Source organism: Pseudophryne corroboree, chromosome 4, assembly GCF_028390025.1.
Source record: "Pseudophryne corroboree isolate aPseCor3 chromosome 4, aPseCor3.hap2, whole genome shotgun sequence".
NCBI classification, from domain to species: Eukaryota; Metazoa; Chordata; class Amphibia; order Anura; family Myobatrachidae; genus Pseudophryne; species Pseudophryne corroboree.
Window position 1 is genome coordinate 338,936,748 of NC_086447.1, and position 15,343 is coordinate 338,952,090.

At 46.2% G+C, this 15,343-nt stretch overlaps 1 protein-coding gene across 1 annotated transcript in view; it reads right to left on the reverse strand.

The window, feature by feature from the left end:
• Window positions 1-15,343, reverse strand: part of LOC134909506 (probable cation-transporting ATPase 13A4) — a 369,987-nt gene that overhangs the window by 23,057 nt on the left and 331,587 nt on the right. The window contains exon 29 of the mRNA XM_063916443.1: window positions 7,420-7,500. Coding sequence (XP_063772513.1) covers window positions 7,420-7,500 — 81 coding nt within the window. The remainder of the gene's footprint in view (window positions 1-7,419; window positions 7,501-15,343) is intronic.

Sequence of the window (15,343 nt, forward strand, 5' to 3'; positions counted from 1 at the left end):
TGGCATCCGTGGTCACCAGGACCCAGTCCTGAATGCCGAATCTGCGGCCCTTTCATAGATGAGCACTCTGCAGCCACCGCAGAAGAAACACCCTTGTCCTTGGAGACAGGGTTATCCGCTGATGCATCTGAAGATGCGATCCGGACCATTTTTCCAGCAGATCCCACGTAAAGGTTCTTGCGTGAAATCTACCGAATGGGATCGCTTTGTAAGAAACCACCATTTTTCACAGGATCCTTGTGCAATGATGCACTGATACTTTTCCTGGTTTTAGGAGGTTCCTGACTAGCTCGGATAACTCCCTGGCTTTCTTCTCCGGGAGAAAACATCCTTTTCTGGACTGTGTCCAGAATCATCCCTAGGAACAGTAGACGTGTCGTCGGAAAAAACTGCGTTTTTGGAATATTTAGAATCCACTCGTGCTGTCGTAGAACTACTTAAGATAGTGCTACTCCGACCTCCAACTGTTCTCTGGACCTTGCCCTTATCAGGAAAGCGTCCATATTTCTTTTAAGAAGAATCATCATTTCGGCCATTACCTTGGTAAAGACCCGGGGTGCCGTGGACAATCCAAACAGCAGCGTCTGAACTGATAGTGACAGTTCTGTACCACGAACCTGAGGTACCCTTGGTGAGAAGGGCAAATTTGGACATGTAGGTAAGCGTCCCTGATATCCAGTGACACCATATCGTCCCCTTCTTCCTGGTTCGCTATCACTGCTCTGAGTGACTCCATCTTGATTTGAACGCTTGTATGTAAGTGTTCAAATATTTCAGATCTCACCTAGCCGTCTGGCTTCAGTACCACAATATAGTGTGGAATAATACCCCTTCCCTTGTTGTAGAAGGGGTACTTTGATTATCACCTGCTGGGAATACAGCCTGTGAATTGTTCCCAATACTGCCTCCCTGTCGGAGGGAGACGTTGGTAAAGCAGACTTCAGGAACTTGTGAGGGGGAGACGATTTCGAATTTCCAATGTACACCTGGGATACTACGTGTAGGATCCAGGAGTCCACTTGTGAGTGAGCCCACTGCGTGCTGAAACTCTTGAGATGACCCCCTACCGCACCTGAGTCCGCTTGTACGGCCCCAGCGTCATGCTGCGGACTTGGCAGAAGCTGTGGAGGGCTTCTGTTCCTGGGAATGGGCTGCCTGCTGCAGTATTCTTCCCTTTCCTCTACCCCTGGGCAGATATGACTGGCCCTTTTGCCCGCCTGCCCTTATGGGGACGAAAGGACTGAGACTGAAAAGACTGTGTCCTTTTCTGCTGAGATGTGACTTGGGGTAACAAAAAGTGGATTTTTCAGCTGTTGCCATGGCCACCAGGTCCGATGGACCGCCCCTTTATACGGCAATACTTCCATGTGCCGTCTGGAATCTGCATCACCTGACCACTGTCGTCTGGCAGATATGGACATCACATTTACTCTTGATGCCAGAATGCAAATATCCCTCTGCGCATCTCGCATATATAGAAATGCATCCTTAAAATGCTCTATAGTCAATAAAATCTTGTCCCTGTCAAGGGTATCAATATTTTCAGTCAGGAAATCCGACCAAGCCCCCTCAGCGCTGCACATCCAGGCTGAGGCGATTGCTGGTCGTAGTATAACACCAGTATATGTGTATATATTTTTAGGATATTTTTCAGCTTCCTATCAGCTGGCTCCTTGAGGGCTGCCGTATCTGGAGACGGTAACGCCACTTGTTTTTATAAGCGTGTGAGCGCCTTATTCACCCTAAGGTGTGTTTCCCAACTCGCCCTAACTTCTGGCGGGAAAGGGTATACCGCCAATAATTTTCTATCGGAGGAAACCCACGTATCATCACACACTTCATTTAATTTATCTGATTCAGGAAAAACTACAAGTAGTTTATTCACACCCTACATAATACCCTTATTTGTGGTACTTGTAGTATCAGAAATATGTAACACCTCCTTCATTGCCCTTAACATGAAACGTGTGGCCCTAAAGGAAAATACGTTTGTTTCTTCACCGTCGACACTGGAGTCAGTGTCCGTGTCTGTGTCTGTGTCGACCGACTGAGGTAAATGGGCGTTTTTACAAGCCCCTGACGGTGTCTGAGACGCCTGGACAGGTACTAATTTGTTTGCCGGCCGTCTCATGTCGTCAACCGACCTTACAGCGTGTTGACATTATCACGTAATTCCTAAATAAGCCATCCATTCCAGTGTCGACTCCCTAGAGAGTGACATCACCAATACAGGCAATTTGCTCCGCCTCCTCACCAACATCGTCCTCCTACATGTCGACACACACGTACCGACACACAGCACACACACAGGGAATGCTCTGACAGAGGACAGGACCCCACTAGCCCTTTGGGGAGACAGAGGGAGAGTTTGCCAGCACACACCAAAAACGCTATAATTATACAGGGACAACCCCTTATACAAGTGTTTTCCCTTATAGCATTTTTATATATGTAATCATATCGCCAAATAAGTGCCCCCCCTCTCTGTTTTAACCCTGTTTCTGTAGTGCAGTGCAGGGGAGAGCCTGGGAGCCTTCCTCACAGCAGAGCTGAGCAGGAAAATGGCGCCGTGTGCTGAGGAGAATAGGCCCCGCCCCCTTTTCGGCTGGCTCTTCTCCCGGAGTTTGTGAGATCTGGCAGGGGTTAAATACATCCATATAGCCTCAAGGGCTATATGTGATGTATTTTAGCCATAAAAAGGTATTATACATTGCTGCCCAGGGCGCCCCCCCCAGCGCCCTGCACCCTCAGTGACAGTTGGTGACTGTTGGTGAAGTGTGCTGACAACAATGGCGCACAGCTGCAGTGCTGTGCGCTACCTTATGAAGACTGAAAGTCTTCTGCCGCCTGTTTCTGGACCTCTGGACCTCTTCAACTTCGGCATCTGCAAGGGGGGTCGGCGGCACGGCTCCGGGACGAACCCCAGGGTGAGACCTGTGTTCCGACTCCCTCTGGAGCTAATGGTGTCCAGTAGCCTAAGAAGCAAATCCATCCTGCACGCAGGTGAGTTTTCGTCTCTCCCCTAAGTCCCTCGTAGCAGTGAGCCTGTTGCCAGCAGGACTCACTGAAAATAAAAAACCTAACTTAAACTTTTATTCTAAGCAGCTCAGGAGAGCCACCTAGATTGCACCCTTCTCGTCGGGCACAAAAATCTAACTGAGGCTTGGAGGAGGGTTATAGGGGGAGGAGCCAGTGCACACCACCTGATCCTAAAGCTTTTATTATTGTGCCCTGTCTCCTGCGGAGCCGCTATATCCCCATGGTCCTGCCGGAGTCCCCAGCATCCACTAGGACGTCAGAGAAAAATAATTAAATATTTATGACATAATATAATTGATTTTATGCAACTTGGAGTTGTTTAATAACTAATTATGGTAAAATACTGTTTGCAGGGCTGTGAGTTGAAACATAAAATGTATCGAAATTACAATTTCTTGACTATGTAACCTTTGTTGCCTATAGGCATAAGACAATGCGTGGTTACACTGAGCTGCGCGACCCCCGATCCCCCCCACCCACCCACAGGCGCTAACAGCTGCGCTGGGAGACTCCCTTGTGCAGAGTGATGATCTGTGCTGCAGTGCCCGTGGGCCATGGCGGTTGAGATCCGTCTTCTCCCCTGGCTCCTGTGCCTGTGGCAGACGAGATCCGCCTTCTCCCCGGCTCCTGCAGTGACAGGCTGAAGGGACTTATAGCTGAGGAGCCGCTCAGTTCAGGACAAAAGGTACAATCAGCATAAACAAGCAGCACCGCATGGAAGAGGGGGTAGGTGGGCAGGCACAGGGGCAAATGCAGGATATTTCAGGGGGGAGGGTGGGTTAAATATACACCATAATGTGTCAGAGGGGATTCTACTTATCATAATGTGACAAAAGGAGCTCTACCTGTCGTACTGTGTCAGAGGGGACTCTACCTGCTGTTATGTGTGACAGAGGTTCTACCTGGTGTAATGTGTGTAAGTGGCACTACTGTTTGGCGTAATTTGAATAATGGAATCTACTGTGCAACGTAATATGAATTGGTATTATTTTGTGGTCATGTCCCTTCCCCATGAAGCCACCCCTATATTTTTGGCGCACACCTACGACGCGCATTGGTCCTATTTTGAATACTGAGGGAAGGGGGGGGGGGGGGGGCGCCGATGCTGTTTCTTGCACACAGCACTAAAATGTCTAGTTACGGCACTCTCTTTAAGACCTAGGGATTGTAGTGTCTGTATGAGAAGAGAGTGGTCTACAGTGTCAAATGCAGCAGATAGATCTAGAAGAATAAGTAGTGACCAAATCATTAATCACTTTAGTCAGTGCTGTTTCTGTGGCGTGTTGGGAACGGAAGCCTGACTGAAGTGGGTCCAATAAAGTGTATAAGAAAGTGTGTGAGTCGACTGTAGGCAAGTCTCTCAAGTAGCTTAGAGAGACAAGGGAGCTGAGAGATAGGGCGGTAGTTTGAGAGAGCATTAGGGTCAGAATTTTTTTTTTTAAATGGGAGTAATCACTGCATGCTTGAAGAGTGAAGGAAAAATACCAGTAGAGAGAGAGAGAGAGAGAGAGAGAGAGAGAGATTACAGATGTTAGTTAAGGTAGGGATGAGCACCAGAGACAGAGCTTTACTTATTTGTGAGGGTAAAGGATCAAGAGGAGAGGTAGTAGAGAAGCAGGATGAGGAGAGTGATGATACTTCATCTTCATTTGTGGGATCAAATGAAGAGAGAGTACCATAGGGTTCAGGTTAAGAATGGAGCAGGTCACTGGCTGCCGAAGAGCATACCATTTCATCTTGGATCTTATCAATCTTCTACTTGAAGTAGGAAGCAAGATCCTGTGCCTTGATAGTGGCTGGTGGGGTAGGTGAGGGAGGATTCAGAAGTGATTTAAATGTATTAAAGAGTCGTTTTGGATTAGAGGCTTGAGCAGAGATAAGAGTTTGGAAATATGTTTGGCAGTGTCCAGGGCATTTCTATAAGAGTGGTAGACAGTCTTATATGTCTTATATGTGAGGAAGTCACTTGAAATACGAGATTTACGCCACTGATGTTCATGTTTTCGTGTGAGTTTTTGTAGTTGCCTTGTTAATTTGGAGTGCCATGGTTGACATCTAGGCCTACATGGAGTGTGATGGGTAGCTGGAGCCACTTCATCAGGGGCTAGTTCTAGAGTCTCATTCAGGTGTGATACAGCCATCTCAGGAGAGGTGAATGCAGAAATAGGTGAAAGCAGTTGTTGGAGTGAAGTGTAAAGTTCTTGAAGATTAATTGTGTTAATATTTCTGCGGGTTTGAGGAAGATTGGAGGACTTCAGCAACATAGGGTTTGAATTAATGGAGGAGAGCATGCAGGTGATAAGGTTGTGATCTGAGAGGGGGAAAGGAGTGTTAGTGAGTTCAGAGACGGAGCATAGTCTGGTGAAAACTAGATCAAGGCAATGGCCCTCCTGATGAGTAGAGGAGTCAGTCCATTGGGAGAGGCCAAGAGAGGAGGTTAGAGAGAGTAGTTTGGAGGCATGAGCAGCAGATTTTGGACAATCAATAGCAATATTGAAATCACCCATGATAATGGTGGAGATGTCAGAGGATAGGAAGTGAGGGAGCCAGGCAGAAAGATCTTCCAGAAATTGTTTGGGATGCCCAGGTGGGCGGTAGATAGCTGCAACATGCAGAGAGAAAGGAGAGTAAACCCTAATGGAATGTACTTCAAATGATGTAAATGTGAGTGATGGAACCTGTGGTAGAACATTGTATGCGAAAGATTGGGAAAGTAAAAGTCCAACTCCTCCTCCTTTTTGGTTACCAGGCCTGGAGGTGTGTGTAAAGTGGAGACCACCATGTGCCAGTGCTGCAGGGGAGGCTGTGTCAGATTGTGTGAGCCAGGTATCTGTTATAGCCAGCAGTTTGAAGTTGTTGGATATGAAGAGGTCATGGATGGATGTTACTTTGTTACAAACAGAGCTTGCATTCCATAAGGCACATTTTAGTGATTTGGAGGGTGATGGAAGACATGTGATGTTTATGAGGTTAGCTGGATTTCTATGTTGCTGTGATTCAGGTGAATGTGAGCGATGCACGTGGCTGGGTCCTGGATTTGGTGAAATGTCACCAGCTATCAGAAGCGGAAGAGAGAGATAAATGTGAGTGTCAGAGGTTTGTGAAAGTTTTTTATGGTGAAAGGTTGGAGATGTTATTGTCAATGAGTATAGGGAAGTAAAAAGCTCATGAGTGCTAATAAGAGGGGAGTGTAGAATTGAGGGGGCAACATGTACAGAGGGCTGAGTTGCTGGGAGACTGAATGATGCAATGGTCTTTATGAATACTCCATGAAGAGCAATGCAGACCAATCCACGTGGACTACGATTTGGAACGGTAACCTGTGCCGAGCGCAGCAGTAGCAGAGCGAGGCACCTTGACCGAAGCATGGTGAGCGAAGCGAGCCATGCGAGGGGACACGGTGCACTAATTGGGGTTCACGGTCACTGTACAGAGAAAACGACACATTTCCCCCAAAAAAACTCATGTCGACATTTTGACCTGTCGACCTAGAACATGTCGACCTAAAGACCCTGTTGACCTAGAAACCCTGTTACCCTACTTACTGTCGACCAATAGTGGTCGACCTAAACATTGTCGACCTACTTACTGTCGACCTTACATACCACACCCATATGGCCCTACCCTTATTGCACAAGTATGCATATGTACTTTGATCCACAAAACAGATGGTTTAATGGTTAGCATTAAGCATTATTGCCTCACAGCACTGATGTCCTGGGTTTGGTTTACACCACAGCCCTATCTGTGTGGAGTTTGTATATTCTCCCCATGCTGGGATGGGTTTCCTCCGGATGCACCGGTTTTCTCCAGTATACCAAAAATATATTTGTAGGTTAATTGGCTCCCGATAAGTGTAGTTGTTTGGAGTTGTCAATTAATATGGGGATACTACCGAAATGTGCAGGTCATTATGGTGTGTAGGCACAGTATGCAGTTAATGTAATGCATGTGATAAGGATTTTAATGTGTGTAAAAGAAGTTATAAACGTCATGCGGACATATAGTCACTAAATTGTAGAGAAAAGGGGGAGCCGCATTGGAGATGGTACGGTCTGCTCAGGATGGGGTCATAATGACAAGGGAGAAAAGAGGGATAATTGAAAAGAAAGTGAAATAAAATGTATTGAAGAAGCAAAAAGAAAAATAATGACTGGAGATAAGAATGAGCACACAAAGTTATGATTTGAGGTCACTGCATGAAAATGGGAGGAGCCCAGACTAGAAGTGGGAGGGAGCATGATTAGAGAGGGGAGGAGTCACAAATCATAATTAATTCCTAAACTGCTACCCCTAAATGAGAAGTCTAGATCCGCCCCTGTGTCACGGTATGCACTGTAGTATTTTATTTGCTTACCCCACTGCAAGAAAAATATTTACCTCTGCCACGTAAGACACAACGAACTGAACAAGGCCCATAATGAAGATGTTCACTCTCCAGTAATATGGGGTGCACGCAATCTACATGATTAAAACAAACACAACTGTAAATATGCATTTCTTTCAGAACATATGCAAAGAAATGACATTGTAAAAGCAAGAGAAATATAAACAATTGTGCTCATACTGCCATACTATAAAATAGTTAAACATCACAAATTATTTTTACCTTGACAACAGGGAAAATGTTGAAGCAAACACAATATAGAATATCTTTGGGATATTGCAGGAAATATTACAGAAATCAGAATAAAACCTTTTAAATGGAGCTGAATTATTTTCCATGGAATGAGTGCTGCTGTCATACTGTAGTGAAACCAGTTCAGATAACTATTTTTTTTAAATACATACTGTATTAAAGGAGCTGTCCAAAAGGGACAAATACGATATCCCAACAGACAGGATGCTGGCTGTCACTATACCGCCAGCAGCATCCCGTCTGCCGGCAGCAAGTCCCCTTGTACAAGATCGGGCCACGCATCAGATCTGGTGGCTCGCTTACCTCGTACAGTCCCATTCAGTTCGTGGCATGGACCCACCAACTGAATGGCTAGTGGCGTAACTACTGAGGGTGCAGGGCTTGTAGCTGCTATAAAGGCCCAAGCTGCCTTCAAGGCCAGCTGCTCCCTCCTTCACCCCCTGCCCACTGTGAGAACGGACACCGCAGCCAATAACACCCTCCTCCCCTGCAGGATGCAGCTTATGCTGCGGATGTAGAGGGAGGGGTGTGCGGGGCCCTTCCTGGCCAGCTCCAAGTACCTGCTTCCGGTGCCGCAATTCACGGACATTTAGGGGGCGAGGCCTAATTCCATGAAATGCCCGCCCCATCAGTGAACTCTGCTGGGTTTCAGGAGGTGCAGATAATATCTCCTGCTTGCCCCCCCCCTCCCCCTCTCCTCCCTCTCTCTCCCTGATACTCTCTCCCATGCTCTTCTCTTTCTCTCTCCCTGACACACACTCACTCTCTTTTTGAGACTGTCTCTCTCTCTCCCTGATACTGTCCCTCTCTCTCTCTGACACACTCTCTCTCTCCCTGATACTGTCCCCCAGTGCTGCAAGTATGGCGGTACAGGGTAGTATTGCGTACCGGTAAGAAAATGCCAGCCGGTACATAGTACTGCCATCCCGACCACCATGCTTGCAGCCACTGCTCTGCTGTTTGTTAGGGAAGGAGAGTGCAGCGTGCCCCACTCCTGCCCCTCAGTGTTCAGTCCGGTCTCCGGTGGCGGCGGTTTTGTGAATCTCTAATAAGGCGCCAGTTCATTAGTCAATCAGAGCTCATGGACCAGCAGTTGTGGATCCTGATTGGCTGCTGGACTGCAAGCTTTGATTGGCTCAGAAACCGGCAATTGGAGATACACGCCGCCACCATTGACCGGACTGAGCACTGAGGGGCAGGAAAGGTGTGCACTGTGCTCTCCTCCCTCACACACAACAGCCATCAGCAGCCTAGTGAGCAGCACTGGGGAGGGGAGGTTTACCTGGCACTGTGGGGGCATATGTGTGTCTGGCACTGTGGTGCATATGTGTATCTGGCACTGTGGGGGCATATGTGTATCTGGCACTGTGGGGGCATATGTGTATCTGGCACTGAGCATGTGTGTATCTGGAACTGTTTGGGCATATGTGTAACTGGCACTGCAGGGGCATAAGTGTACCTATCACTGTGGGGGCATATGTGTATCTGGCACTGTGAGGCATTTGTGTATCTGGCACTGTGTGGCATATGTGTATCTGGCACTGTGGGAACAAATTTGGCACTGTGGGGGCATATGTGTATCTGGCACTGTGGCGGCTTATCTGGCACTGTGGGGCATATGTGTATCTTGCACTGTGGGGGCATATCTGGCACTATGGGGGCATATCTGACTCTGTGGGGGCATATTTGTATCTGGCACTGTGGGGGTGTATGTGTATCTTGCACTGTGGTGGCATATCTGGCACTGTGGAGGCATGTGTGTATCTGGCACTATGGTGGCACATGTGTATCTGGCACTGCTCTACTGGGGGCATATGTGTATCTGGCACTATTGGGGGCATATGTGTTTCTGGCCCCACATATGTGTATCATGTCCCCATTTTTATTGGCTATGTGATATGTGGTCACACCCATTCTTTGGTGCGCGCACCTTCCGTGCAAGCACAAAGTACCACAAAGTAATTTTTTGCACCACTGCTGTCCCCCCCTCCCTCTCTCTCTCTCTCTCTCTCTCTCTCTCTTTCCCTGACACTTTCTCTATCTCTCACTGACACTGTCTCTCTCCCTCCAGAGACTGTCTCTCTCCCCATCTCTCTCTCCCTGACACTGTCACGCTCCTTCCCTCTATGACTGTCTTTCTCTACCTGACACCTCCTCTCTCTCGTTTTTTCTCTCTCTTTCTCACCCTGACCTCACTCTCATTTGTTCCCCTCTTTTTCTCTCTCCCTCCCTGACACTCTTGCTTGCTCTCCTCCATCTCTCTATGCCTCCTCCCTGTTCTCTCGCTCTCTCTTTTTTGCTCATTCCCCCTTTTTCCATGAAACTTTCTATCTCCCTAACCTCCTTGTCTTTCTTGCTCCTCTCTATCTCCCTCCCACAGCACCCCCTGTGTGCCTCTCTCTATCTTACTCCTCTCTCTCTCTCCTGTGAAAAAGGTGGGAGGTGGGCGGCCCTTTCAAGAGTTTGCTATGGGACCACCAAAGTTCTAGTTACTACCCTGCGAGTGGCAATACAGAGCATGTGACTGCAATGCATTCCGTACAAAACAATAGTAAACAGTGCTCCACCTCAGCACTGTAAATGAAGAATACAAGTGCCTGCATTATATTACAAATTAATGAATAGTATCCCTTTTATATAAAATCTAAATATTGTAAGTAGCGCCCCCATTATATAATTTAAAATTTTATGTCTCCTTTATATGAATAAAAATATGCATTAAGTCCTCTTTATAAAACTAAAGCAAACTCTGACCTTTTCTTTCTTCATAAAGAGTCACTGTTCATCATGTAGGGCAAGTGTCATTCATCATTATAATAAGGGGGCACTACTATTTATGTTGTTTATTAGGAGGCACTACAAGTGATAGAGTGTACTGTGATCCATGTTCATGAGCTGTAAGTGCATGCTGGCATTTGTAGTGCCACATATTCTTGCACTAGATTTTTTTTATTATTTGGTACACACTGGCCAGAGGTACAAGAAGGAACCAGTGCTACTCAGCATTTCAACAGAAGTAAATCCCGTACCAGTCTTTAGAAAGCTCTTTTCAGATATATTTGAATGTTCAGTGATTCCTTCTGCTTCAAATGTATTAATATAATTTGATCATCCATCATAGATATAAATTCTTATTGGCAGGTGATATCCTAATGCTTATAGGCCCTCATTCCGAGTTGATCGCTCGCTAGCTGCTTTTAGCAGCAGTGCAAACGCTAAGCCGCCGCCCTCTGGGAGTGTGTCTTAGCTTAGCAGAAGTGCGAACGAAAGGTTTGCAGAATAGTGCGGAAATTTGCGTTCGGCCAGCCACTCCCCCGTTTCCCCAGGCATGCCTGCGTTTTTTAGCACACTCCCGGAAAACAGCCAGTTACCACCCAAAAACACCCACTTCCTGTCAATCATTCAACGATCAACAGTGCGACTGAAAAGCGTCTCCTTTATATGTATATCCAAAAAATTGCATAGTTTTGTGTGAAAGTACATCGCGCATGCACACTGCGGCCCATATGCATGCGCAGAAATGCCGATTTTTAGCCTGATCGCTGTGCTGCGAACAACGGCAGCTAGCGATCAACTCGGAATGACCACCATAGGTCCTAGACCCACAATTACATATAAACAAAGAAAAAGAGGAAGAGAAGCATTTTCTCGGATGCACTGGAACCACAATGCTTGTAAAATAGCTAATCTTTATTAGATATACATTAAAATCATTATAGGGACTGGTGAAATATTAAAATATCGTGTTATTAGAAAAATAAAGTGTGATATTAAAAACTACAAAACTCCGAAAAAATGTTAATTCAGATGTGTAATTATTCACAATAAACGGCTTTATTGCCTATTATTATTACATTTTATTTTTAAGGTGCCACAACTGTTTCGCAGCTCCGTACAAAGGCCCTCATTCCGAGTTGATCACTCGCTAGCTACTTTTAGCAGCTGTGCAAACGTATAGTCGCCGCCCACGGGGGAGTGTATTTTCACTTTGCAGGAGGGCAAATGCTTGTGCAGCAGAGCGGCTGCATACACATTTTGTGCAGAACAAGACCAGCCCTGTAGTTACTTTTCGTGTGCGTTGATTCTTATGACGTCACACACCCGCCCAGTGAACGCCCAATCACGCCTGCGTTTTTCCAGACACGCCTGCATTTTTCCAAACACTCCCTGAAAATGGTCAGTTGACACCCAGAAACACCCACTTCACGTCAATCTTCCTGCGTTCGGCAGTGCGACTGGAATGTTCATTATAATCTTTGCAAACCCACGATTCTCATTGTACCCGTACGATGCGCCTGCACATTGCAGTGCATACTCATGCGCAGAAATGCCGATTTTTAGCCTGATCGCTGCGCAGCGAACAACTGCAGCTAGCGATCAACTCGGAATGAGGGCCAAAGGAGAGTACAGGTAGACAAAAATTAGCATTATGTTAAATAAATAAAAAAAACAGAGTACAGGTAACAAAGAACACCACAATTCTCAAAACATAATACAGCTAAGATGTAAGTAACGAGGGAGTAATCATCGTATTACTTGGGGCTGGCGGCCATAGATAGAGATAAGCCTTTAGCAGCAGGAGAAAAAAGCGGGTAAAGATTGTAGCTGAGTAGGAGAGAGCTGCGAGTGAAATGTGTCGAGAAGAGGGCTTTGACAACAAGAAGAAAGAGGGCCCTGCTCTGAAGAGCTAACAATCTAGTGGGAAGGAGCTACATACAGATAACATGAGGTGCAAGCAAGCAGGAGGTAGACTAATGGCAGTATGCACGTAAAGCAGAGATGTTCAAGGCATGAGGCAGGGGGATGGAGGATCAGCCTCAGGACTAGGATATGCATCGGAAGGGTATGCTTTGATGAATAGGTGGGTTTTTAGTGCCTGTTTGAAGCTTTGCAAGGTCGCGGAGAGTCTAATGGAGCGGGGGAGCGCGTTCCACTGAAGAGGTGCAGCATGGGCAAAAGTCACTGCTTCCTATTGAGCATGGGAAGCAGTGACCAGGGCAGAGGAGAGGCAACGGTCATTGGCCGACCATAGAGGGTGAGAGGGAGTATGAAGGAAGAGGAGGTTGGACATGTAGGGAGCAGTGGAATTAGAGATGGCCTTGTATGTGAGGGTGAGGAGTTTGAAGAGGATTCTGCAGGGGAATGGGAGCCAGTGTAGATTTTGTCAAAGGGGAGTAGTAGAGTGGAGCAGTGGGAGGGGAAGATAAGCCTAGCTGCGAAATTGAGGACAGATTGGGGGGATCAAGATGGGAGCAAGTGAGGCCAGTGAGGAGAACATTGCAGTAGTCGAGTCATGAGATGAGAAGTGAGTGGATGATAAGTTTAGTTGCACTCTGGAAGATAAATGGCCTGATGTGAGCAATGTTGTGTAACTGGAACTGACAGGATTACGCCAGAGCTTGGATGTGGGGTGCAAAGGAGAGGGAGGTGTCAAGACTGACGCCCACGCAGTGGGGTTGGGGAATGGGGGAGATGATGATGTTGTCAAACAGTGATAGAGATATTGGTAGGGGGTGTTGCTCTGGCTGGAGGAAAGATAACGAGTTCAGTTTTGTCCATTTTTTTTTTTTTAAAGTTAGAATTTTTATTGAGGTTGGTCAATAATCAAAACAGTAACAAGAACAAACTTGTGCGGGGTAATGATATTGAACATGAAAACAAACATTTTACATACCAAATCAAAACAATAGAGACATTTTCATGGAATTATAGGCCAGTAGGTATTAGTAATTAGTGCCCTGCATAACTCTACATGTGTATCTGACTTTTCTCATTTTATTTTACCGATATAGTATAAAATTTATACCAAGACAGGGTGTAGTCTTGTGAAGAGTAAGAGTAGGAAAGCAAAAGGAAAGGGAGGGAGAGAAGAGGCTATAGAGTATATCTTAATAAAGGGGAAACAAAGGAAAAATTGCATATCGGGAGGCAAGAGGATGGGATTTTATTTTATAACAGAGGGGGGGACATCAGAAGTGATATAGATATTAGCATAATTAGCAACATCAACAGAGTCCGGGCATCAATAAAGACCGAGCGAGGTACCAAGGAGACCAGATGTTGTGGAACTGGGCCACTGTGTTGTTCCTCAGGCTTGTGATATATTCCATACTGGCTATATAATTAATCTTGGTCAACAGTAATGCCTTGGAGGGAGGTTTATGGTCTTTCCAGCATTTAGCGATCAGAGATTTAGCCGCCATGCAAAGTAACATGGTAAATTTGTCTTGGGGTTTGGGTAGCAATGGTATGGGAGCATGCAGAAGAGCAGTTTCAGGGGAGAGGTCTAGATTATGTCCGCATGTTTGAGCAATAAGTGCTCCTACCATTTTCCAAAAGGGGCGAATAGAGGGGCACGTCCACCATATGTGGAAAAAGGTGCCCTCCTCTCCACAGAGTCTCCAACACAGGTTTGATGTCGTGGGGTAAATGGAATGAAGTCTGGAAGGAACTAAGTACCACCTGGTGTAGACCTTATAGCATGTTTCTTTGAGTGCCACATTAATGGAGGCCTTAGCAATGCGCATTCTGATTTCTTCCCATTGATCATCTTCCAACGGATGGGAGAGATCTGATTCCCAGGCTAATTCATGTGATTCACGGTCAGGGGGGTCTGGGGTCAGAATAGAGTTGTATATTGTTGAGATATTCCCTTTTTTGCCAATTGAAAGTAAACACATATGTTCAAAGGAGGTGGGTGGTTTCAAAGATGTAGTTTTAAGCTGAGATTTGAGAAAGCTAAGAATTTGGATGTAATGGTAATGGCACGAGGGTGGCAAACCAAGGCGTTCTTGAAATTCTCCAAAAGAGGTCGGTGCTGAATGGCCTTTAACATGGATAAATCTTGTGACACCCTGTGATTGCCATGGAGCCGCCATTTTTCGTTCGCATCCTGGGGGAAAGGCAGGATGTCCCCAGATAGGTGTTAAAGGTGAGGGTTGTGAGGTTAGATTGTAGGTGCTGCGGAGTTTGTCCCATAATCCAAGGGTGAAATTAATCGTGGGGATTGAGTAGGCCGAGGCTGGTCTGCAGGACCTGGGGAGCCATAGAAGAGAGTCGAGGGGGACGCCCTGGTACATTGAGTTCTCAATATCGACCCATTTTCTGTTCCCTTGGAGGGAATGCCAGGACACCATATGATTAAGGTGACAGGCATTAAAATAGGCCTGGAGGTTAGGATATCCCAATCCGCCTGAGGTAGCACTTTTGGCCAGCAGTGTTCGTCTTAATCGGGATTTACGGTGTGCCCAAATAAATTTGTTGCACAATGATTGCAATGAGGTCAAAGTCACGCGGGGCACCATTATCGGAATGGTCTGAAATAGGTAAAGAATACGGGGAAGGAGATTCATTTTCAGGGCGTTAATCCGTCCAATCCATGAAATAAATAATCTGTCCCATTTATCCAGGTCTTGGGTGAGAGTTTTAATCATAGGAACATAGTTAGTCTGGTAAAGGCTGGTGTAGGATTTAGTAATAAATATGCCGAGATATTTGATAGCAGAGGGTCTCCAAATAAAAGGGAAAGAGGAGGTTAGAATCAAGTGGGTCTGGGGTGGGATATTAAATGCAAGGGCTTCAGATTTGGTGTGGTTTATTTTGTAACCAGAGAGGGAACCATATAGGAGTAGTTCTTTTTGTAGATTAGGCAGAGAAATCAAAGGG